The following is a 26,988-nucleotide window of genomic DNA, read 5'->3' on the forward strand; positions in this document are numbered from 1 at the left end:
TTTTTTTTTGTTTGTTCATTTTGTTCTTTGAGACAGGGTTTCTCTGTGTAGCCCTGGCTGTCCTGGATCTCACCGTGTAACCCTGGCTGACTACCAATTCTAAGAACCTAAATTTGATCCTTACAACCCACATGGTGGAAAAAGAACCAACTCCAGGGAGTTGTCCTCTGACCTCTATGTGTATACCATGACATCTGCATACAAAAAGAAAGATAAATAAATGTTAAAAATAGTAATATAAAAAGCCAGGCGTGGTGGCACATGCCCTTAATCCCAGCACTTGGGAGGCAGAGGCAGGTGGATCGATGTGAGTTCAAGGCCAACCTGCTCTACAAAGTGAATCCAGTGACAGTCAAGGCTACATAGAGAAACCCTGTCTTGAAAAAAAAAAAAAGTAATATAAAGCAAGCTAGGCACTGGTAGCACACGCCTTTAATCCCAGCACTTTGGAGGCAGAGGCAGATGGACACATGAGTTCCAGGCCCACCTAGTGTACAGACAGAGTTCCCCAGGGCTACACATAAAAAAATCCTGTCTTGAAAAAAATAATAATATAAAGCCTATTTGTACAATAGAGAAGGTGACACTGCCCTGAGTAATCATAAGACCTCATTAACCAAAATTAATCCTATAGGTCAATAAGTGAATTAATCTCTGCAGCCAACTATCTGCTGCTCACTGCTGTCATCGGAAACTCTGAAGCTCCAGCAAAACTCTTTGGCCACCTAAACTTCATCCGCATAGTGATGGATACTCAGCGGGTGTGGAAAGTTTGAAGGCCAGTCTTCTGCCTGAACAGATGTCAGTGCTATGGTTACTTCTCACATTCCAAACTTAGGAAGAGATGGCACCCTCTTAGGACGTTTGTCACACCACAAAGTATGGTCTGGGGAATTTGGTGGGGGGCAGGGATAGAACCTGTCTAGATGACAGAACACAAAGCTGAATGTAGCCAGCCAAGGCCTCTGGTACACAAAGAAGGGACGTTACTAAAGTGAAGACGGCTCTGGCTGACGCGGGCACTTGTGTAATACAGCCTCCACAGCAGCATAAACCTTAGGAAAAACAAATCCACTAGAGTTCAAGTGCTCTCCCCCAATAATTGGCAGTCTCTCAAGTTCTGAGGGTCTGGAAAGGAAGTGCTTCAATGCTCCACCTCTTTTCTTTGCTTCTTATGCACTGCCCCACCCACCATTTACTATACTTTTAATAGTTTAAGATTATTGTAAAGGAAAGCACTTTATTTTATTTTATTTATTTATTTGGTTTTTCGAGACAGGGTCTCTCTGTGTAGTCTTGCCTGTCCTAGACTCGCTTTGTAGACCAGGCTGGCCTCAAACTCAGAGAGATCTGCCTGCCTCTGCCTCCCCAGGGCTGGGATTAAAGGCGTGCGCCACCACACCCGGCTAGGAAAGCATTTTATAACTGGGCAGTGGTAGCGCATGCCTTTAATTCCAGCACTTGGGAGACAGAGGCAGGAAGATCTCTGAGTTTGAGGCCATCATAGTCCACAAAGTAATTTCTAGGACAGCCAAGGATACATAGAGAAACCCTGTCTAGAAAAACCAAAAACCGAAAGAAAGGAAGAAAGTTAGCTTTCTATATTTTTGGCATACATTCAAATTTTGCTCATACACTTTTCATTACTGAAGAATGCACATACACACACAAATAAGTAAATTTTTAAAAATTAAATGTCTAGGAAAGACTGTTCCTGATTTTTTTTTAAAGAGAGGATTTATTGCCTATCAATCCTTTCTATGCTAAAGGGAAATATTTTAAGTTGCAATTGAAGGACAGAATAGCCTCTGGAGATCAGTTAGTAAGACTGGCTTATAAATTGAAAAGACACTAGATAATAATAGAAAGCCATAAAAGCGTCTAAAGGTAGGCTGGTACGCTAGCACACACCTTTAACACCAGCACTTGAGAGGCAGAGGCAGGAGGATCTATGTGAGTTTAAGTCCAGCCTCATCTACATATCAAGCTCCGGGGTATCCAGAGCTACATAGAGACCCTATCTCAAAAAAATAAAAAAAGAGGGTAAAGTCTATAAGGTATAATAGGTAAATATGTAGACAAATATACAATTCTGTACTACCAAAACTGGATTTATAAATCAATTTTAATTGTTTTATGCAGAATCTAGTTGGCAAAAGCACGAAATTTCTAAATCCAATGTCAATGGGTACATAATATGTAAATAAACACATACTCCCAGGAAGTGGGGGAATTGGGCGGCAACACCTGTCGCTCTGCTGAGTGCCAGGCAAATCAGGCTACATAACAATGAGGATATATTTACACCACCACAGTATAAGCTTCAAAGCAGTTAAGAGGATAAATCTCTTTTTTTTTTTAAGAGGATAAATCTTATGCATTTGTTATAATAATTAAAATTTGTTTTAATGGATTTAGTGACACAGGCCTACAATCCTAGCTACTTAGGAAGATGAGTCAAGATTTTCAGTTCAAAATCTGCCTGGGCTACGGACTGAGTTCAAAGCTAGCCTGGGTAACTTAAAAATGAAAACCAAAACACAAGCAGGGAATACAGCTCAGTGGTATAGAACTTGCTTAGCATGTACAAGGCTCTAGAATTAATCTCTAGTACTGCAAATACATATATAAACACGTAAAAGTGTTATTGTTCTTTTAAAAAATAAATTATAGGCTTTCCCTGGTAATACAAGCCTGCTCAAGAAACTAAAACAGGAGAACTACAAATTCAAAGTCAGCTTAGGCTTCCAGGAGTTCAAGGCCAGCCTAGGTAACTTATCAAAATGCTATCTCAAAATGAAAAAAAAAAAAAAAGGAACTGGCTGGGCATACAGGCCAGTAACAGTGTTTATGTAAGCCAGGTGTGATGGCACTCAGAGGCAGAGGTAGGCGGATCTCTGTGAGTTCAAGGCCAGATCGGTCTACAAAGAGTGTCCAGAACAACCAAGGCTACACAGAAAAACCCTGTCTCAAACACCAAAAAAAAGTGTTTATGTAGCATTCCTGACATTCTAGGTACTCAAAACAAATGAACAACAAACCAAAGCCCAAAATAATATGTATGCATGTTATACATGTGAATATATGCATGCATAAATGTGAAACAAAGCCAAGCAGTGGTGGGGCACGCCTTTAATCCCAGCACTTGGGGGGCAGAGGCAGGTGGATTGCTGTAAGTTTGAGGCCAGCCTAGTCTACAAAGTGAGTCCAGGATAGCCAAGGCTACACAGAGAAATCTTGTCTCAAAAAACAAAACAAAACAAAAAATGTGAAACAAAAATTAAATCAAGAACAAAAGTAATAGTCACAAAAATAACAAAGAAGCAAAAATCTTATTTAAATTAAACTTGAACTTCTGGTCATCCTGCCTCCATCTTCTAAGTGCTGAGATTACAGTGGTGTGCCAAAGTACTCCTTAACATATGTGGTCCTGAGGTGGAACCTACAGCTCTGTGCATGCTAGAAAGGCATTCTACAACCGAACACCTCCCCAGCCCCAATATGAAAACTCTTCTGGTGAAATGAACAGACATACCCTCCACACATGAAGAATTCATTTGAAGCACGTTTGGCAGCGGTCCCCATCGGCATATCATCTGAGGAGAAGGAAATAATCAATCCCTTTATATCACATGTTTTAAAGAATAAAAATCTCTTTCCAACATGATGATTTAGAAATAATTTGAATACAAAAAGAATTTACCCCCCCCACTTGGGGGGGGTGTTGAAGGGAGAGTTGTTTCTTTTAGTTTCTTCCCCTCCCCCACCCCCAGACAGGATTTCTCTGTACAGCTTTGGCTATCCTAGACTACCTTTGTAAACCAGGCTGGCCTCTGCTGTTTTAGTTTCTTGATACATGGTCTCTACATCTGATTGTCCTGGAAAAGTCTATGTAAACCAGTCTTGCCTCAGGCTCATAAGTATCTGCCAGCTTCTGCCTCCCAAGTACTAGGATTAAAGATGTGTGCCACCATGCTTGGCTAATTCTTAATGCTTAAATTTCTACCATGAGAAACAAGTAAACACAGAAAACTACACCTAGCTAGAAACACAGTTTAAAAAAAAAAAAAAAAAATGCAAAACCCCAATCATTTGATTTTACCAATGAAGACTCAGGAGCCAGATGCTAGGGTGAAAACTTGCTGGCTTGGAGAAACACCTGGGCGACCTTCCTACTCAGCTCACACTCCAGAAGAAAAAAGCTCCTTCTCCTTCTTCAGGCTGTCTTAAATGTCCTTCAACTCAATGTCCCTCCTTCCTTTGTTTACTTAAGTCCACTCCCTGTCAACCAGTTGTTTCTCTGCTTCTTGACCTGGGGTTAATTTCATTTAACACTGTTTACATAAAGCTCTTGGATAAAAGGTGAGTACTAGGGCTGACCCCTACCACAACCATCTGTTTACAGCAAACAAAACGTTCTTGGATTAAAGGTGTGTGCTAGGGCTGAGCCACACAACAAGAAAAAAGGTTGGCTTTTTTTCCTTTTTTTAAATTCAGTGTCAGGACTCACAAATCAAACCCTGTAAGACAGGCTGCAACACTTCACCCATTCCCTTCATAAGTAAACCTACAGCTTTGTTTGTTTGTAAACAGGATCTCTATCTACAGAGACCCTCCTGTAGATGTGCCTCCCAAGTGCTAGGGTTAGTAAGTGTGCCACCATGCCCAGCTTTCTGATCTCACCTTTCTCCTCTCTGGCTTTAGATAAAACCACCTCTCAAAATGTAAGAACTAATTTCTCTTGGCTGAATCTGAACTGCAGGCTGGGAAAGGCCCTCTTGTCTGGGTGTCTGTAGGCAGTGGCTGGGCAAAGAAGCCCATGTCTGTTTTTGAGTTAATGTTCCAGGTGTGCTGCTATGCTTATTTGTCCTCCACTATTCACCATGTACAAAAATCACGCTATTGTTCTCATCAGGTTGCTTTTCATAGATCATTGAGAAGTGTTGAGAACTACTTTTCCAATATCGTGTTGTCCAAGTGCTCTGTGATTTCCTTTTCCTTTCCTAGTCTCTGTGTGTGTGTGTGTGTGCGTGTTACTTTTGTACGTTATGTGTGTGATTCTTGTTTGTTGCTGAGATGTGTTTCATTATGTTGCCCAGAAAGTTGAAAGTCACAGACTCAAGGATCCCTCTCAAATCATGACCGGCCCTGACTTTCCTTCCGCCTGAACCTGGGACTTCACGTGTACTACACTGTGCTGAGCTTGCATTTGCAGTGTTGGCTTTTGGGGCAGATTCCTTCAATGACTTAGTGACTTTTACCACACAACTTTGCACAAGATATACACATCACATTATACCAGAGCCAGTTATAAAACAAAGTGTAGCTCAACAGAATGTTGGCGCATTCATTCTCTTGTACAACACCTGTCAGATTTTGAATAGCTTGTTGAATAAGACATTGTTCTTTTGAATATAGTAGCAGACACCACACACCATCTTCATCTCCTCTGTCTTGTATATAATAATTCTACACAGTTCAGAACTCAGGGGTCTGTCACTGTTATATTCACTCCATCACAATATCCTATGTTAGTCTATGTGATCTTAAATAACAGTTGACTAAATAATATATTTTTTAAAATAAACCAGCCAGGTGTGGTGGTGCACGCCTCTAATCCCAGCACTCGGGAGGATCTTTTTGAGTTTGAGGCCAGCCTGGTCTATAGAGTAAGTTCCAGGAGAGCCAAGACTATACTTCTTTCTCTCTTCCTCTGTTTCTCTTTCTCTCTCTCTCACCCCTCCCCCTTTCCTTCTCTCCACATGCTCCTTGTCTAATATATATCCAATAACACACACACTATATATATATTAAATATATGCTCAAAAAAAAAAAAAAAAAAAGAGGGAAAGTTACAAAAACTTCTATGAATGATCCTGAGCGGAAAGCGAGTACTGCATTTTTTGGGGGCGCATCTCATGTCCAGCTCTCATGAACATAAATCCTAAAAGCGAAAGAACCTAATATAACAATGTCAGGTAGTGGTAAGGAGGACAAGGGAAACTAAATGAAGGCAATGGACAAAGAGTAGAGGAGTAACACATGAGCCTACTTTAAAGACACAAATAGACCCAGTGTGGAAATGAAGAAATTGGAAGGAGAGGCAGGAATGTACACTTGAGACTGGAGAGATGGCCCAGCGGTTAAGAGCACTGGCTACTCTTCCAAAGGTCCAGAGTTCAATTCCCGGTAACCAAATGGTAGCTCGTAACCATCTATAATGGAATCTGATGCACTCCTCTGACTTGCAAGTGTACATGCGGATAGAGTACTCATATACTTTATTTGTTTTGTTTTGTTTTTTGGTTTTTCGAGACCAGGTCTCTCTGTGTTGCCTTGGCTGTCCTGGACTCACTTTGTAGACCAGGCTGGCCTCGAACTCACATCAATCCACCAGCCTTCTGCCTCCCGAGTGCTGGGATTAAAGCTGTGCGCCACCTTGCCCGGCAAGAGCACTCACATACTTTAAATAAGTAAATCTTAAAAAAAAAAAAAAAAAAATTGGGCTGGAGAGATGGCTCAGAGTTTAAGAGTTCTGGCTGCTCTTCCAAAGGTCCTGAGTTCAATTCCCAGCAACCACATGGTGGCTCACAACCATCTATAAAGATATCTGGTGCCTTCTTCTGGCGTGCAAGTGTACATGTAGGCAAGATACTGTATACATAAATAAATACATCTTTTTTAAAAAATCTACTGCTCTTCAAGAGGACCCATGTAAAAGGAACTGTTACTTGCCTGCTCTAATTGTTGTCTCGGACAGAGGCTTACTTCCTCTGTCTGCTAACCTCTACACAATCTAACCTAGGCCTAGAATGTTTTTAGCCTTTGAGAATATGCTGACTCTTGTTCTTACTGAGTCCTGGGCTGGGTGGCTCAACTCAGCTGTTTTGACTCAAAAGCCTCTTTCAGCTGATTTACTCAGTCTGGCTTCTCTGTTGGCCCCTGAATTGCTTTGCTTGGCCTCAAACTAACTCCAGCATCTGCTCTAATCTCCCGGCTCCTTCTCATTCTCTGGCTTCTTCGGTCGTCACCTGAGTTCTCTCTCTCTCTGCAACTTGTCTCTATTACTATCCAGGTAAAAACTGCCTCCTCCCTCTCTCAACACCCCCGTCCCACCCACTGCATTGCCCCTTAAGTAGCTTCCCTTTCCTCTCTCTTCTCCTGAGTTGGGTATATCAATTTTGTCAAATCTTCTTTGATTGGTCATTTTCTTTTTCTGCCACTCAATTACACATCACTTTCAAACACGGGTGTTTCCTTCAACAAACTAACTTTACCTTCATTGTTTGGAATTAAAGGCACGTTCCAGGGGCTGGAGATATGGCTTAGAGGTTAAAAGCACTGGCTGCTCTTCCAGAGGACCCCTTCAATTCCCAGTACCCACATAGCTGCTAACAACTGTCTGTAACTCCAGTTGCTGGGGACTCACACAGACATACATTTGTGGAAAATACCAATGCACATTAAAAAAAAAAATTAAAAAGGCATGTTCCACCATGCCTGGACCTAAGCTTTCTTTACCTAAAATTTGCTCTATACCAGGCTGACCTTGAACTCAAATCTGCTTGCGTCTTGTGTCCTGGATTAAAAGCATGTTTGTATTCCAGCTGGATCACACAGACCTAGAAGGTCTTTGGATGTGACCTCTTGTGAGAGCAGCTATGTTCTAAATTAAAATTCCTCTACAGACCCAAGCTTGGTTCCCACATCCACTGGTCAGGTGGCTAACAATGGACAGATCCAGGGGATTCAATATTCTGGTCAGGCCTCCTCAGGCAACACAGTCATGTACACAGCCTTCTCCCACCAACATATACAAATAATTAAAAATAAAATATAAAAAAACTTTACTTTGTTTTTTTGGGCTGGAGAGATGGCTCAGAGGTTAGGAGCACGGACTGCTCTTTCAATGGTCTCTAATTCAATTCCCAGCAACCATATGGTGGCTCACAACCATCTATACTGAGATCTGGTGCCCTCTTCTGACCTGAAAGAATAATACTGTATCCATAATAAATAAATCTTCAAAAAAATTTTTTACTTTGTTTTCTAAGTTTTGAGTTTGAAACTATATGCAATTATAAAACAAAATTAAATTGAAATAAATAAGAAGTAATACCTAAAAACCAAAAGTATTAGGAAGCAAGGAATTTTTAAAAAGATTTATTTATTTATTATGTATATATTGTTCCATCTGCATGTATAGAGGGCACCAGACCTCATTACAGAGGGTTGTGAGACACCGTGTGGTTGCAGGGAATTGAACTCAGGACCTTTGGAGAGAGTAGCCAGTGCTCTTAACCTCTGAGCCATCTCTCCAGCTCTGAAACAAGGAATTTAACTACCTATCACAGAGTGGAAAGTTATTTCAAGTGACTTTAGGCCTCAGTAATTTGAACATCTCTAAAGACAAAAAAATGATTGCCAGGGCTAGAGAGATGGCTCAGCGGTTAAGAGCACTGTCTGCTCTTCCAGAGGTCCTGAGTTCAATTCCCAGCAACCACATGGTGGCTCACAACCATCTATAATGTGATCTGAGGCCCTCCTCTGGCCTGCAGATGTGCAGGCAGAGCACTGTATATGTAATAAATAAATAATTTTTAAAAATGATTACCAACATCTTTTAGTAATTATATTTAAGTCCTATTTATATAGAGTTGTCCTCTGACCTACACAGACAAAAAGAAGAGAAAATCTTACTAGCACAGAATGTACAAGCTAGGGCTTGCCTTGGCGCTGTATGCTTGAACCCTCTTCCCCACTGTGCATGCACACACTCAAGAAGGTAGGACAGTCCTCTTGAGAATCTGCCTCAAAAAGGAAAAAAAGAACAAAAAAGAAACAAAGAAAAAGAGGGAGAGAGGAAGGGGAAAATAAAACTAAAGAAAACAAAATCAGAAAGCTGATGGGTCAGATTATTTTCTTTGTCATCTACCTGACCCAAGGAAATGGAATGATTAGCTCAGAAATCAACCACTGTACATCACAGGGCCCTAAAAGTCTTCAAATAACTAGTAATATCAGACACCTATACCTTACAAAGTCGGGCTCAAAAGACAAGTTATCTGAAAATCTGTTTTAAAAAAGACTTGGGGTGGTAGGCGGGCCTAACAGGTAAGCCACCATGCCCAAGGACCTGAGTTCCATCCCTAGGCCCACATGGTGGAAGGAGAGACTAACTTCTGCAGGTTGTCCTCTCACCTCCACAAGCACACATACATGCATAAATAAAATACAACCAAGGAAAACTTAAAGTAGGGAATGATGGTGCATGCCTTAATCCAGCACTTGAAAAACAGGGAGGCAGATTTCTGAGTTTGAGAGAAGCCTGGTTTACAGAGCTAGTTCTAGGACAGATAGAGGCAAATAGAGAAACCCTGTCTTGAAAAAAACAAATAGGGCTGGAGAGATGGCTCAGAGGTTAAGGGCACTGTCTGCTCTTCCAGAGGTTCCTGAGTTCAATTCCCAGCAACCACATGGTGGCTCATAACCATCTATAATGAGATCTAGTGCCCTCTTCTGGTGTGCAGGTGTACATGCAGGCAGAACACTGTATACATAATAAATAAATCTAAAAACAAACAAACAAAAAATGTTAGAACACAGTAAATAATAGCAAAATATACTTAGAACTTTTGATAAATGATCAGATTATAACTTTTTATGTTATGGAGAAAGAGATGTCACTGTGAGAAGATGGCTATGTTTCACTATGGTAGCCATTTTATTAGGCATACCAACTATACAAAATATTCTATACCTTGAATATAGCCATAGAATTTATTTTAAAATATATAGAGGAAAGATCAGTTGAAGCAGTCTTCTCTCCAATTTACTATAGATAGCAAGAACCATTAGCAATGAAAGCTGAAGACTGCATATTTATACCAAGGCAGAGTTAAACTGCACTATAAAATGCCACAAAGAATCAAAGGTAAGAGTACACAGCTAAGCCAGGTGCGGCGGCGCATGCCTGTAATCCCAGCACTGGAGAGGTAGAGGCAGGCAGGGAACTGAGTTGAGGTCAGCTGGTCTACAAAACCTAGTTCCAGGATAGCTAGGACTACACAGAGAAACCCTATTACTGCCTATACCTCTCTTTCTGTGTAAAGATTAAGGTAAAGAGAGCCTAATTATGACATCAATTGAAACTGGATTACTTGAGAAATTTAGCTGTTATCTTTCTATAATTATAATACTTCTGATTTTGTGAAGATCAGTTTGAAACGTTGTCAGATTCACTCTTTCTTTCCTTCCTCCCTCCTTTCTTTCAGAGGCCCAGATTCCATTCCCAGTCTTCGTACAGCTCACAACCACTAAATAAATAATGATATAATAAAGAAATACTTCCATTCATTCAAACTACAAATTAATTGCAGGTGAAGTTAAATAAAAAAAAAAAAAAAAAAAGCTAGTCATAATCAAGAGGTAGTGGCACATGCCTTTATTCTCAGCACTGGGGAGGCAGAGGCGGGTGGGTATCTGTGAGTTCCAGGCCGGCCTACAGAGTGAGTTCCAAGACAGCTACAACAATCAAACAGCAGCAACAACAGAACAAAATAAAACAAAAAGGACTAGTTATATGACTAGACATGCATCCAGGTGCACATAAAAAAAAAAAAAAAAAAAAGGAATTAAAAAACCTATCAAAAGACTGTATAACATTTACTTCAACAGAGAAAAGACAGAAATATGTTTTATATGGATCCAGGTACAGTCTGAAGGATCAAAATATTTATAGGAAGAATATATATTCAGAAGACTGAGAAGCGCCAAGGGACTTGATATGTACTTGCATTTTCCTATCTTTAGTAAAATAGTTTAAAATAAATACAGCAAAATACTGACACATGCAGAAGCAGCATGACATGGTGGGTGACTTGAGTTCCTGAAGTAAAAGTTTGTTTGAAATATTTCATAAATTTAAAAGTTTTTAAAAAAGATTTATTTGCCGGGCATGGTGGCGCACGCCTTTAATCCCAGCACTCGGGAGGCAGAGGCAGGCGGATCGCTGTGAGTTCGAGGCCAGCCTGGTCTACAAAGTGAGTCCAGGACAGCCAAGGCTACACAGAGAAACCCTGTCTCGAAAAAAAAAAAAAGATTTATTTTTTATTATGTATACAGTATTCTGCCTGCATGTACATCTACAGGCCAGAAGAGGGCATCAGATAACATTACAGATGATTGTGAGCCACCATGTGATTGCTGGGAATTGAACTCAGGAACTCCAGAAAAGCAGTCAGTGCACATAACCTCTAAGACATCTCTCCCGCCCAAACTTTAAAAGTTTTAATTACAGCTGGGCGGTGCTGGCACACGCCTTTAATCCCAGCACTTGGGAGGCAGAGGCAGGCGGATTGTTGTGAGTTCGAGGCCAGCCTGGTCTACAAAGCAAGTCCAGGATAGTCAAGGCGACACAGAGAAACCCTGTCTCAAAAAAAAAAACCAAAAAAAAACCAAAAAAGAGTTTTAATTACTTCTAGTAAAGAAATAAAACCACTGTACTACAGGATGATATTTAAAGGTAACTCCTAGTTTTAACAGCCCTGATACTTAACTGCACACAGACACTTGTATTTCGTGTTTTCCTTTTCCAGTAGTTCAGGCTGCGAACTATGCAAATGCAAGCATAAGCACAGTGACTGGTAGCCACACCTAGTAGCTAAGCAGCTAAGTAGACCTAATGCAGGCCTCTCCTACACAGGCAGTGCCAAATCTCTAGTTCCCCTGACCTTAATCCCTTCACAAACACACCAAGGTTGTGTGCCTATCAACAGTTCTGCCTGACTTCTCTTTTCTGTGGGTTTTCTGGTACTCTTCACCATTCTACATAGCCCTGGCTACTTTGCTTAACTTGGATTCTCTCCTGAATTTACGTCCTAGAGATCTAAAGCTAAGTATAACTCCAGGACTCAAGAGGCTGACACAGGGAGATTTCAAGTCTGATGTCAGCATGGGAGAATCCTCTCTCAGACCAAAAACCAAAACAAAACAAACAACAACAACAAACTCCTCTGACTTTTAGATTTTTTTCCTCTCAAATGAGTGTTTCCTTTACATCATTTCTTTAAAGATACGTGTTCATTCTGCTATTTTGTTTTGTTTTTTTCCATTTTTTTTCTGTTTGGATGTAAACATAATTTGAGATTTTTAAAAAAACATTTTCATTACCTTTAGAATTCAAAAATACTTTGGTATAGAAAATCACTAAGCATATTTTAGAAAAGTAAGTTATAATTCTCAGATTTATAACAACTAAATAAATATCCACTCGTAAGGTGCCCTACACGAGTTCTAATATAGAGGTTTAAATTTAGTAAACTAAAAAATATAATGTGTACAAGTAGAAAAGATTCTCACATGAATGGTCTGAAGCGATGTTGTGTGGAACCAAAACAAAATCATCTGTGTCACAAGAAGAGTTCTTGCTGCTGTTACTGGCAGAATCTTTGGACACCTGTAGATAGTTAGGAGGACCCAATGGTGGGGAGGATAAGTTTTCTTCCTGAATATGCTGCATATCTGGAAGGGACTAAAATTAACAATATAAAATTAAAACTGTCCTAATAGTCAAATGCAAATCAGAATAGCCTAAAGAATTTCTCTTATAAAAGTGGTAATAAATTTCCATCTAAGATTTCACACACATACACACATGCGCGCGCGCGCACACACACACACACACACACACACACAGACACACACACACATCTCTTTGGAAAATCTTTCTTTTAGAAAAGTTTAAAATGTTTGCAAAAAGACTTCTGAAATGTTTCCAAAATGACTCTTAAAAATTTAGCATTTATCACATGTACACATCTAACTTGCCTGAAACTTTGGAAAAAGTGATTTTGTAATCATTTAAATATCCCTAGTCCCAGCTCATAGTCTTGCAAAGCAGCACTAAGTAACTATTTACTTAATGACTAAATATAATGTCTAGTGACTTTAATTCCATAACACACATAAGAAGTTCTAAACATACTAAAGAAAACATTGTACACAGAAAAGCAAAAGACCAGATTATGTAAAAGAACAGACATATAAATATATAGGTAATGTCTGTTAGACTACAAGCTGATGCTCACAGAAAGATTTAGACAACCTTATAAGCATGAGTGTGCTACTTTAATTTGTTTTGTTAAAAGGAGGAGGTGGATTGTCTGTGGGAGGCAGGACAAGAAAGGAAGACAAGTATAAATTATATTTAAATGACAATTTAGGCATAAACTGCTATTTCTTTTGGTAGCTGCCAAGCTCAAAGACTCTGGTGATAACTACTGAAATGCCCTGACTATATGATGGTTCTAAAACACTCAATTTTATAACTTTTTGAAAAAATGCTTTATTATTAATTTATTCTTGTTACATCTCAATGTTTATCCCATCCCTTGTATCCTCCCATTCCCCCCCCCCCCCATTTTCCCCATTCTTCCCCTCCCCTATGACTGTTCCTGAGGGGGATTACCTCCCCCTGTATATGCTCATAGGGTATCAAGTCTCTTCTCGGTAACCTGCTGTCCTTCCTCTGAGTGCCACCAGGTCTCCCCCTCCAGGGGACATGGTCAAATGTGAGGCACCAGAGTGTGGGAAGGAGTAAGCTTTGTCACAAGTGGGGAGCAGTCTTGGTGGGCTTTACCCTTGGGCACCCCATGAATAGCTTGTGACAGACTGAGTGGAGCCATCCTGGGTTTGGAATTCTGGAAGCAGACCTGGGAACCCCACCTGGTCTATTGTCTTTCTAATGGACCCTCACCGGGAGAAGGAGCCGGTCCTCCCCACGTGACTGAGGGAGTTGGGGAAGAGAGAAAAACAAAGTCGGCTGCAGGGAGAGCGTGCAGGAGCAGCGGACAAGCTGGATCAGCACGCCGGCCAGAGAGACACCTAAGGATCCGTCCCGTGGAACGGCTACCGGAAGGTTCACTCTTTCGTCCCTTTAACCTTTTTCCTTCTTTTATAAGCTAGTTGGGTTGCATAATAAAGTTTAATTGGTAAGAAACAGAGTCAACACCAGAGTACGTGAGAAAGTCATATCACACTCTCCACTCAACTGTGGAGACTGTTCTGACCATTGGCTAGATCTGGGTAGGGGAATTTTATAACTTTTATTAAGTCTCTATGATCTTGTTTAATAATCTTAGTATTTCAGAAAAGGAAAAAACAAACAAACAAACAAAAAAACCTACATCATGCTCTTTAAACCCAAGCTTTAAATCCCCAATTCACTTCTGCTGAGACTTTAAATATCACTTGAAGTGAAATAAATCTCAAAAGCACTTTATCACATCTGTTTGTAAGTGTATGAGTGTGCGTGCACACTTGGGAATGTGTTGAAAGTGTGTGCACAAGAGCATGTGCGTCAAGAGACCAAAGATGGGCCTCTGATGATGCTCCCCAAGAGCCACTCGCCACTGTCCTGAGCTAACTATGTAAGCCAGACTGGCCTTGAACTCACAGCTGTGTGTTTATATAGAGACGAAGAGGGCCTCGGTGACGGAGGCGCCCCATTCTGCCCAGCGCAAGTTGCTGGTGAATGCTTAGTGTGTCCCAAGTAATGGAGGGCTCTATCCGCCTCTGTCTGAACACATCTTTCCTCTCCAACACCTGCCCCGCAGATGCCAAGAAGGACAAGGAAGCTGAAAGCTAGCAAGATGAAATTTGCTTGGTTTCAACAAAGAAAAGCTCAATATGATGGGCAGAATCTCAAGGAGCAGCAGAAGAAAAAAACCCTCAAGCTGTAAATAAGATGTATACAGCTTAAATATTGGTCAACAGAGTGAAGAGATATCCATACGGTTTTTCTCCGTGGTGGAATCAGCACAGAATCCTGATTTCACCAGAGAGAGAGAGAGCTCTCCCAGTGGGTAAGTATGGTCAGGTCTTCTGTGTTGAACCTCAAAGTGAAATTTCTACCACAGCAGATGACTGTAGCTCAGCCTATACATTTCTTTCTTTCTTTTTTGTTTTTGAGACAGGGTTTCTCTGTGTAGCCTTGGCTGTCCTAGACTTGATTTGCAGACCAGGCTAGCTTCGACTCACAGCAATCTGCCTGCCTCCACCTCTGAGTGCTGGGATTAAAGACGTGCACCACAACGCCCGAATGCCTATATATTTTTTAAGGGAAGCAGAATTTGGCACTGATGACTCTTATTTTGAACAAAGAGCTCAGTCCAGTCAGACAGGTCTTGAGATGATGGAAAATAAGTTGACTGAGAAACAACACGATGTTGAAGAGCTAACTCAAGAACTGGAAGAAATGAGGACAACCTTGAGGACCGAGGGGTGGATCAGCTACAGGACTGTGAAGCTGTATGAGAGAAAGAGACGGCATTATAACTCAGCGCAGTGCTAGCTTTCAGCAAACAACAAAAGGATGAGACCGTGAGAGAATGTTTATTTACAGCGAACAGAACAAAGCCATAAACCACAGATTTAATTCTAGCACTTACAGCACTGACAGTAGCACTGCTGCAGATTTACTGCAGCCAAACAACAGACCCTGACTCAGCAGCAACAGCTGGAAGGACAAGACCAAGAGTATCAGGAAAAGGAGAACTTCAATATGCAAATTGCAAAGTTTGAGGCCAGCCTGGTCTAGAAGGCGAGTCCAGGACAGCCAAGGTTGAGAGACCCTGTCTCGAAATACCAAAAAATAGAAAGAAAGGAAGAAAGAAAAAGAGAAAGAAAGAAGGAAAGAAAGACAGACAGGAAAACATTGAAGCATTGAAATCAAGAATACCAGAAGAGAAAAAACTGCTGAGCTAAACGAATAAAGTAACTGCTGATAAATTATTAGGAGACTTACAAGAACAGGTTGCAGAAAGGAACAAGAAATCAAAAGCATGAAACTCGAACTGTCCAACTCTCAGCAAAATGAACAAAACTGTTCTGAGGAAATTACGCAGTTAATGGAGACAGTTGAATAACTTCCAAGAGAAATCTTAAAGATACTGGCACAGTGCAAGGAATGGAGCAAAAAACACAATGGAAATTAGAGCTGCTCCAAAGCAGGGCTGGATGGGAAGCAGAACGTGCATGCATCTCTGATGGAGGAGCTTAAATCTCAGTCCGAGGGAGACATGGAGAGCACAGTAAGTCTTTTTTGAATATTACAGTCAGTGAAGATCAGTTAAAGTCAACGAATGTGGCAATACATGAACTGAATATACAATTACAACATACTCTGTCTCAAGAGGAAAAACTCAAAGAAGAAAGAGCTCGGGGTGGTTTCAGGAGAAAAGTCAGAGCTCCAGAGTCAATTTTAAAAGATCTTTTAGAAGAATTAAGTTTTTTAAGAGGCCAGGTTCTGAAAGCTCGACAAACAATAGCTGAACAAGAAAGTAAACTGAGTGACACATGCAAGTCCCTTAGCATAGTAGAAAACTTGAAAGCTGAGATTGCTGCTGCTTCTGAATCCAGAAAGGAACTTCAGTTAAAGCACAAAGGAGAGCAGCAGGACGGTGGTGGCGCACGCCTTTAATCCCAGCACTCGGGAGGCAGAGGCAGGCGGATCACTGTGAGTTCGAGGCCAGCCTGGTCTACAAAATGAGTCCAGGACAGCCAAGGCTACACAGAGAGACCTTGTCTCGAAAGAAGAGGTTACAAATTACAAGATAAAACAAGGAAAAAAATGCTGTACTAGACAGAATGGTGGAACCCCTGGAAGCTGTACTAGACAGACAGAATGGTGGAACCCCTGGAAGCTGTACTAGACAGAATGGTGGAACCCCTGGAAGCTGTACTAGACAGAATGGTGGAACCCATGGAAGCCTGGTTGGAGAGGCTGAGGACACAGCTCCTCTTCAGTCATGAGGAAGAACTTTCCAAACTAAAAGAAGATTTAGAAGCTGGACATTGAATAAATATGGAAAAACGTAAAGATAATCTCAGCACTCACTACAAGCAGCAGATAGACAGCCTTCATTGTTGAATAGGAAGACAGAACCCATGCACTGTGAAACAGACGCATTGTGAATGCAGCACAATCAGTTAACTTTGGAAATTTCAAAGCTAAGAGATTTTCAGAACTAACTTGTTAATTCAAAATCAGAAAAAATGACTCTTCAAATCAATGAACTTCAAAGAGAAATTGAAATCCTCAGATAAGAAGAAAGGAAAAGGAGCCTGAACAGCAAGTTCAGGAGTTGCAACTTAAAACTTAACTATTGGAGAAAATGCTGAAGGAAAAAGAGGATGATCTCTTTTTCAACTTGAAACAAAGAATATAGCATTCTTCAAGACGAGAAAATGTTTAAAATTTACACTTGCCTACATGGTGGCATATCCTGTAACCCCAGCACTCTGAGAGGCAGAGACAGGCAGATCTTTGTGAGTTCAAGGCCAGCCTGGTCTACATAGGGAGTCCAGAACAGCCAGGACTACACAGACAAACCCTATCTTGAGAAAAAAAAAAAGTTTATTTTACACTCGTTTGTACCAAGAAGAAAGATTAATTGTCATAAATACTAGCATATGCAAATCAGAAGACTGTAGTGGCAAAAAGAAATAGATATACTTACAAAGGAAAAGGATAGCCTCAGACAGCAATATATTCATCCAAATGAAGAGATTGAAAAGCAAAAGAGGACATTTTTGTTTGCTGAAAAGAAATTTGAGCCGGGCATGGTGGCTCACACCTTTAATCCCAGCACTTGGGAGGCAGAGGCAGAAGGATCACTGTGAGTTTGAGGCCAGCCTGGTCTACAAAGTGAGTCCAGGGCAGCCAAGGCTACACAGAGAGACCCTTTCTGGAAAAACAACAAAAAACAAACAAACAAAAAACAAAACAAAACAAAAAAGAAAGAGAGAGAAAGGTGAAGCTACCTATCAAGAGCCAAGACAGGGATACGCCTGCCTTCTCAAGGCAAAAGACAACTTAGAAGACGGCCAAAACTAAACAGCGTTGGAACATGAAAGTACACTTAAAGCTCTGACCTAAGAGCTCCATTTTCAAAGAGGAAGTTGATGATGCAGAAGGGTAAGAACTCTGGCTCTGCTGATGACAGAACTTTCCTATCTGAGCCAATGGAAGTCAGGGAGGTCAAGCTGGAAGTAACCAAGTGAGAAAAGTTAGAACTCTCAGAGAAACTCTCTACTCTTCTGAACATTAACGAGAAAGGAACAAGAGCAGCTGAGAGACACTAGGTTACAGAAAAAACTGTGGAGTTAAAGTAGACTATATACTATAAGAACATACTAACATTAGGATGGAAGTCGGCGAGTGCTTTGTGTTAGGGATGTAGCTTTGTTTACATTTCCACAGGAAACAAAAAGCTGTGAATACCACCAAAACCAGTAAAGCTCAGAGCTGAACAAGAGAGAATCATCTGAAAACCTTGACCACCGACCCAAAAAGAGCAAAGGAAAGAGCTAGACCAACCACTGCATTCCCCTGCCAGCCAGAAATGCCTGGACAAGAAACATTCCTCACCTATAACTGACCGGCCTATGAGAGGACTTCAGTCTCCTGCATTACATAGCCATCCACAATGCATAACAACAGGCCTCTGAGCAGGACTTTAAGACAGATTATGCTGAATACCATATCCTGAATGCCCAAATTGGGGCTCGGGGTCAAAGGTTCACAGTCTGTAAGCAGAGAAGAAGAGACTTCAATGAGGAACTCCACAACACAATAAGATACAGTCCAGGAGTATAAAAGGTTCAGGAAGCAGCACACCCAAGTTACAGCAAAGAGAAGCATCGCTGTTAGGGTCTTATCTCAGTGTGGGTGTGTTCCTGAGAGATCAACAGAAAGATCACATCAGACACCTGAGAACCCTGGAAGACACTGGAAAGAATGGAGAAACAGAACTCACAGTATCAGCATAGCTACAGGGAACATACAGGGCAGCTTCAAAACTGCATAATTAGTAGCTAAAACAAATGGCAGGAAACGTGTTATTTATCTTGTGTGCCTGACCCTTTAAAGGATCTCCAGTTGCTAGTCAACTGGCCCTTTGGGAATTCTTAGCTGTTAGAACTGCTTGACCCAGCCGGGCGTGGTGGCGCACGCCTTTAATCCCAGCACTCGGGAGGCAGAGGCGGGCGGATCGCTGTGAGTTCGAGGCCAGCCTGGTCTACAAAGTGAGTCCAAGACAGCCAAGGCGAACACAGAGAGACCCTGTCTCAAAAAACCAAAAAAAAAAAAAAAGAACTACTTGACCCTATGACCATCAGTGTCAGTTGCCTCCAGGATTTCTGAGAGCAGGAAAGGATATAAAAAGCCAGCAGAGGGGGCTGGAGAGATGGCTCAGTGGTCAAGAGCACTGTCTGCCCTTCCCAAGGACCCGGGTTCAATTCCCAGCACCCACATGGCAGCTCACAACTGTTTGTAACTCCAAGATGGGACACCCTCACACCAATGCACATACATTAAAATAAAAATAAAATATAATTAAAAACAAAAAGCCAGCAGAGGCTGAGAGAGACTGAGTAAAATGCAGGGAGAGAGGAAATAAAGTAGGGTGAGAGGAGAGAAGGCAACTGATACAGAAGAGAGATTGAGCAGAGTGAAAAGAGAATAGTTGGGCCAGAAGCTGAGCTGAGCAGAGAAGATACTGTTAGGAAGCAGTTAGAAGAACCCACGAAGTAGTTAAAAAAAAAAAAAAAAAAAAAAAAAAGACAAAAGACAAAAAACTACACCATTCATCAGCTGTCCTGGAAATAACCATGTAAAACAGGCTGGCCTGGAACTTATGGAGATCCACCTGCCTCTGCCTCCTGAGTGCTGGGATTAAAGGCATGTGCCAGTGGCCCTGATCTTGCTCTTTAAAAATGTATTTATTTTGATTTATGTGTATGTGTGCACACTGTGTGCATGTGTGTACCTGCAGAGGGCCAGAAGAGGGTGTCAAATCCACTGGCGTTAAAGTCACAGGCAGTTGTAAGCTGCCAGACACGGATACTGGCAATCTAATTCAATCCTCTGCAAAAGCTGTGTGTGCTCTTAACTCTCGCTCTCTCACCTTGTTTTTTTTTGAAACAAGGTCTCTTGCTGCAACCTGTGGTAAATCTCCCTAGTCCCACGTCTTCTTTTTGTGTGTCTCACATACTAATGAAAAACTCCTTTGCCACCCCTTTGAACACTCTATAGGTAATAAAGTGAAAGGAAGGTGAAGGAATAACATTACAACCATTAACTACTCTGTTCAAGTCTAATTCTAGCTGAACTCTGAATTCCATTACACAACTAGATCAGAGGGTTAGGTAATTTCTTATTCTCACACAACTGAAAGTTAGTGAAATTGAGATGTGATCCAATACCTTACTCTGTAATTGCTCGCCAGTGACTTAGATGAAAACATTCTAATGTCTTTCCCTGCTATTCAACAGCACCTGCATCCACAGGCACCCTGCCCTCCTTTCTTATCCTGTGTGAAGTGATGCTTCTCCTGCATCCTAAGCTTACCAGTCTAGCCTGCTCTGTAGTCCATTTACCTCCTGCTCACGGTACAGATCAGGTCCTGAGATTTTCACTTTCTTTCTAGACAGGGTCTCACTATGTAGCCCTGGCTATTCTGGAATTCACTAAGTAAACCAGGCTGGGCTTGAACTCACAGAGATCCACTTGCTTTTGCCTTCCAAATGCTGTGACTAAAAGTGTATGCCACTATGTCCAGCTTTGGGGGCTTTTTTGTTTTTGTTTTTTTTTTATTTTTTACTACCTCTTCACTTTTAATTTTGTTTTTGCAGGGGTAGGGATAGAGCTGAGGACCTGATGCATGCATGCCAAGTGCTCTACACTGGGCTGCAGCCAGCCCTCCTCACTTTTAACGGTATTTCCTGAAGTCATCGATCTTCACTTACTCAAATTCCTCCCCTCACGCATTCTGAACTTAGAAAATAAGACTGGCAACTTGAGGACAAGATCCTGCTTGTGAAAAGTTACATGATGAACCATGCAAAACTGCTTGAGAAATGTCCTCAAAGGCAAAGAGAGCCTCCTAGACCTCCTGCTGCAGTAGGGCCTCCTCGGAAAGTATTTCCTCAGGCCCAGCTAGAACCTGAACTCAGGAGCCACCACAGCTCTGGTCTAAGGGGGACAGTGCATGCTGAAATTGGCATTATCCACATAGTACTGGCTTTTCAAGCATGACCATGTAAGAGCAAGTAGGTAATAGAGGTTTTTGGGAAAGTTTACGAAAGCTTCTAAGGCCCAGGCAATACACAGAGGGGCCAGATTTCCTGCATGGAGCTTAGTGGCTGAGGCCTTTAAGGTGAAATTCTGATGAAGCCCAGATTATGCCGCAAACTCTAGATGAAGAGATGGAGCTATAGGGTTTGACATTTGTCCTGACAGTTGCAGCCTTGCTTTGGCTCCTTTCCCTTGGGACCTTCATGTTTCTCCTTCCTGAAAGGAAATGGTCGCCCAGGCCATTATATGTTAGAAGCAGCAAACACTTTTCTTTCATTTCACAGGAGCTCATAGTTAAACTGCCTTGAGTCTTAAAAGACTTTAGAAACAGTGTTTGAACCCTTAGACTATGGGGACTTTTAGCGTTGGGTGGAGTGCATTTTGCATTAAGAGCTGACCATGAGCCTGTGGCAGAGTGTTATGGTTTGAATGTAAAATGGCCCCCACTGGCTAATGCTTCAACACTTGGGCACTAGCTGATGGTGCTGTTGTGAGAGGTTGTGGAACCTTTGGGAAATGGGGCCTAGCTGATAATGTAGGCCACAGGAGTGGTCTTACAGGTTACAGCTTGGCTCAAGGCTGTCTCTGCTTCCCAGCTACACAACTGTGAACAAGTTCTTTCCTGTTGCCCAGCCTTAGGCAGTTCTTGCCACCATGTCCTTCCTGTCAAGATGAACTACATCCCCTTTAAACAGCGAGCAAATAATCCCTTCTGTGCGTAAGCTTCTTCCAGGTATTTTACCGCAGCAGCAAGAAGAGTAACTAGTATGTCTGGTGTTTGGTTCTCCCACCTCAAGTATTCCAGACAAATACAGAACACACATTCTTTCATCTTAAATTTACAAGCTCCTATGGCACCAGCCAAAGACAATACATGCAGTAAACTTCAAATCCCTACTCAGATCTAGCCAATGGACAGGACATTCTCCACAATTGAGTGGGGAGTGGAGACCAACTTTCACACGAACTCTGGTGCCCCATATTTGACCACGTCCCCTCGATGGGGAGGCCTGGTGGCACTCAGAGGAAGGATAGCAGGCTACCAAGAAGAGACTTGATACCCGATGAGCATATACAGGGGGAGGAGGTCCCCCTCAGTCACAGTCATAGGGGAGGGGAGTAGGAGGAAAGTGGGAGGGAGGGAGGAATGGGAGGATACAAGAGATGGAATAACAATTTAGATGTAATATGAATAAATTAATAAAATATATTTTAAAAACTGAAAAAAATTTACAAGCTCACAGAAACGTAATGGAAGCCTTTTTCTATTTGGTTTATATTTGCAGATTTATACATGAAATCTTTTCTTTTAAAATTTTACTTATTTATTTTTAAATTTTAGGTGTATGAATATTTGTCTGTCTATATGTACGATGAAGGCCAGAAGATGCAAGACCTTCCAGAACTGGAGTTACAAGTGTTTGTGTACTACCATGTGGGTGCTGGGAACTGAACCCCAGTCATCTTCAAGAGCTCTTGTACAGTGCTCTTATCCACTGAGCCAACTCTCTAGCATTGACTTTTTTTCCCTATTTTATTTTGAAGTGTGTGCGTGGGTGCTCATGCAAGCATGCAGCTCCCCTATTTTTCTGCCAGAAGTCAAACACTTCTTATCTACTTGGATACTATGTAAAATACAAGCAAGAGCCCCCTGGTGCCTTCAGCTGTGAAAAGTCTTAGGCTCATAAGGCTGCAATAGGGATTTGGAGGGAGGGTTAGGCCAACATACAGAAAAGAACTAGGTAAAACAGAGAACAGAGTGGGAAGAAGACATGAACAGACTCAGAGGTCCTCAGGATCAGGAAGCAGCACTGAAACTGGAGAAGACAGAGCCATGAAGGAATTAGCTGAACTTCAGGAGACTAAAGGGGCTTGAGAGGCAGGGCTGGTAATCACAGTGCAGCCAGCAGCACCAAGCTCCATGGCTATTCCTCCGCTCCTCAAATCCTGTGGAATCTGAACGTTCACAGCGTACTGCAGTAGTTATCACTTACCCACCTCTAATAAACATTTTTTGTTTGCATGTACTACTAACTTCCCACATGGCACAAGAAGGTGGTAGTAATAATCACTGCTCAGAAGAAAAGGGTCTAGAGACAGCATTTTTCACTGCAATTACACAGCTAAGAAAGCAAAGGGCCAACGGCAGAACTACCTGACCCAACTCTGATGCCCTTTCTCCTAAACCTCAGCTGCATAGTAAATACCCACTAAAGGAACAAAAGCCCTTACTTTGAAATCATTTTTAATAAAACCCAACTTACTGGTGGAGAAGCAAAGCGACATGATGGCGAGCTGCCACAGGAGCTTCCAGGGACAGGGCCAGCATACACAGGCACGGGGACTGGGCAAGCTGGGGAAGAAAACAGTCACAGAAATGCATTTCTCTATACTGGGTTGTAGATCTGTCTATAGGACAAGCTGTCAGAACAACAACAACCTTGCTTTCACGAAAAATGTGCATTTACCTATTCGTTAGTGCTTTCATAGATGCCGCGGGGAGAGACGCAGAAAGATGGCTCAGAGGGTAAGAGCACTGTCTGCTTTCTCAAAGGTTCTGAGTTCAATTTTTAAAACTACATGGTGGCTCACACCATCTATGAGATCTGATGCTATCTATGTAGCTGTACACGCTGATAGAGCACTCATACGTAAAATATATAAATTAAAAAAAAAAAAAAAAGCACACGCCTTTAAATCCCCCACGTGGGAGGCAGAGGCAGGAGGATCTCTGTGAGTTGAGGCCAGCCTGGTCTACAAAGTGAGTCTAGGACAGCCAGGGCTACACAGAGAAACCCTGTCTCAAAAAAGAAAACCAAAAAAGAAAGAAAGGAAAGAAAGGGGAAAAAAACAAAAAGAGGAAAAGAAAGAGTCAGGTTGTGGCGTAGCAGAGGCAGGCAAAATCTCTGAGTTCCAGGACAGCCTGGGCTACAGAGTGAGTTCTAGGACATCCAGGGCTACAGAGAGAAACCTTGTTGGGTGTGGAAAAAAGGAAAAAAGAAAAATGACTGAGCAGATGGCTCAGGAGATAAAGGTACTTGCAGCCGAAATTTGACCACCTAAGTTCAACCCCTGCAACCCACCGAGTAGAAGAAGTGACCCGAGTTGTCCTTTAGCTTCCACATGTGTGCACACGCACACACAAACACACACTAAATAAACAGATGAAACACAGGAGCAGTTAAGAGGGTTAGTTTGGTTCCCAGCTCATATATTAGCTGCCTCACAAACACCCACAACTCCAGCTCTGAGGGACCCCATGCTTCCCTTGGACTTCCTGGGTACCTGCGACCATGTGCACATATCCATACACAGACACAAAGACATACTTAAAAATAGCAAAGATAAATAATTTTTAAAGTTTAACTTAAAAAATTAAAAGTTAGGGGCTGGAAAGATGGCTCAGAGGTTAAGAGCACTGTCTCCTCTTCCAAAGGTCCTGAGTTCAATTCCCAGCAATTGGTGGGTGGCTCACAACCACCTACAATGAGATCTGGTGCCCTCTTCTGGTGTGCATGCAGGCAAAACATTGCGTATATATGATAAATCTTTTTTGTTTGTCTGTTTGTTTTGGTTTTTCGAGACAGGGTTTCTCTGTGTAGCCTTGGCTGTCCTGGACTCACTTTGTAGACCAGGCTGGCCTTGAACTCAGCGATCTGCCTGCCTCTGCCTCCTGAGTGCTGGGATTAAAGGCGTGCACAACCATGCCTGCCAATAAATAAATAAATCTTTTTTTAAAAAGTTAACAAAAATGCAGTAGTTAGGCTGGAGAGATGACTTAGTAGGTAAAGGTGCTTACCACCATACCTAACAATCTGAATTTGGCCTCCAGAACTCACATGGTAGAAGGAGAGTGTACTCCTACAAGCTATCCTCTGCACGTGTATGTACATACACACACACACACATACACACACACACACACACACAAAAAAAAAAAAAATCTAAAAAATGTAAATAAAAATGCAGCAGTTCCTACTGGACGTGGGGAAAAAACTGTTGTTGAACAAACACAACTATAGATTTTTTAATTTTTTTCTATTAGCTTACATACTCTCTGTAAGTAAACATATGTAAAAATGGGAACACATAGCTGGAAGGTGATGGCGCCAGGCAGGTGAATCTCTTGAGTTTGAAGCCAGCCTGATCTACAAAAGGAGACAGTGTTTCAAAAAACAAATAAACAAAACAAACAAAAAAAAATCAACTTATGTGGGTTGGAGTTAAGAGTACTGACTGCTCTTCCAGAAGACCCAGGCTCAATTCCTAGCACCAGCACAGCTCACAACTGTCTGTAATTCTGGTTCCAGGGGATCTGACCCCTTACACAGACACACATGCAGGCAGAACATCAATATAAATAAGGAAAAATTAATTATTAAAAGTTGACTTACATTTTTTAACTGGAACTTGCTCAAGAAAAGGATGGCTGAAAAACGCTTCTGTAAAGAAATGTAAGAATACAACCTTTAACAAAGACATTTCCTGGGGCTGGAGAGTTGTCTCAGTCACTAAAGGCTAAGGTTCACAACTAAAAGACATTGAATACTGGATAAATTAACCAGTGAGACCACAAAAGAGGCAGAGAGAGATAGAGATATATCAGAGCAAAAAAGAGATATGGAGTAGTAACTTCAATCCATAGGAATATCAGAAATGGTAAATATATACTATTGTTAAAACACTATATAGATGTTTTTTCTTCTTTCAGTCCTTATAAAAGATATAAGACTACATAACACAATAGTTAATATGCTGCATTGTTTTTAAACAACATAGATGTGCTGTGTGACAATTACAGCACAATACAGAGGATCTCTGTGAGTGCAAGGCCAGCCTGGTCTACAAAGTGAGCTCCAGGACAGCCAAGGCTACACAGAGAAACCTTGCCTCAACAAAACAAAACAAAAATCAGAAACAAAAGCAAAATAGACTTTTATTTTTCTGATATCTCTATGCAATCTATATAAGCTTTTCAGCAAACATAAAATTAGAAGATATGCAAAGCTTGACACTATTACTTACCAAAGTCCATTCTATCCTTTTGATTTCTCTGAAGCAAACCCAAAAGGAGATTAGCCAAGTAAGGTGATGTTTCCCTGGGAATACTGAAGTAAAAGACAATGTAAGTGGTGAGTTTAACATGTATTTAAGTACATTAGTTTTGTCTTCATTTCTGTACATGAAAAAATATATATACATTTTCATAGATACTACATCATAACAAGAAAACCTGATATAGCTTCATACCATCAAGTGAGAAAAATAAAGGCGCTACACTAACTTTAGATAATTACTAGCAACATAATCAGATACCTGCATGTGCTCAGCACTATTTTTAAAATAGAGAGTCAAGTTTTTTTTTAAAGATTTATTTATTATTATGTACACAGTGCTCTGCCTGCATGTATACCTGAAGGTCAGAAGGCATCAGATCACATTACAGATGGTTGTGAGCCACCATGTGGTTGCTGGGAATTGAACTCAGGGCCTTTGGAGGAGCATCAGTATCCTTAACCTCTGAGCCCCAGCCCCAGAGAGCCAAGTTTTAACACAACTTGTTTTAACTGCTGCTATAAAATTCTCTAAAGAAAAAAAAAATCTTCCAGTTCTGTCTTGAAAAGGGCAAAGCTTAATTAAACACAACTGACAGGGAATACAATTTCCAAAAGCCTGTATTAAAATGGGAAAGAAACTGAGAAGTGACAAACAGGGATTTACATGCCATGGACTACAAACTAGTAAAAGATATTAGGGCAAATAAAAATGAGCCAACTTCATTAATGAAGAGAATAATATAAATTAAAATAGCTAATTTGTCTCCTTCCCTGTATGAGGAAAGGTATTCTCTT

The 26,988-nt window shown here is 41.3% G+C and overlaps 1 protein-coding gene across 2 annotated transcripts in view; it reads right to left on the reverse strand.

The window, feature by feature from the left end:
- Ulk2 (unc-51 like autophagy activating kinase 2) overlaps positions 1-26,988 on the reverse strand; it is an 84,540-nt gene that overhangs the window by 29,876 nt on the left and 27,676 nt on the right. For both annotated transcript variants that reach the window (XM_051168200.1, XM_051168199.1), the window contains exons 10-14: positions 26,162-26,244; positions 25,531-25,578; positions 23,401-23,489; positions 12,361-12,532; positions 3,536-3,596 (exon numbers count right to left, since the gene is read on the reverse strand). In XM_051168200.1, the coding sequence (XP_051024157.1) occupies positions 3,536-3,596; positions 12,361-12,532; positions 23,401-23,489; positions 25,531-25,578; positions 26,162-26,244 (453 nt within the window). The remainder of the gene's footprint in view (positions 1-3,535; positions 3,597-12,360; positions 12,533-23,400; positions 23,490-25,530; positions 25,579-26,161; positions 26,245-26,988) is intronic.

The sequence above is a fragment of the Acomys russatus genome, chromosome 25 (genome assembly GCF_903995435.1).
Source record: "Acomys russatus chromosome 25, mAcoRus1.1, whole genome shotgun sequence".
Classification (NCBI taxonomy): Eukaryota; Metazoa; Chordata; class Mammalia; order Rodentia; family Muridae; genus Acomys; species Acomys russatus.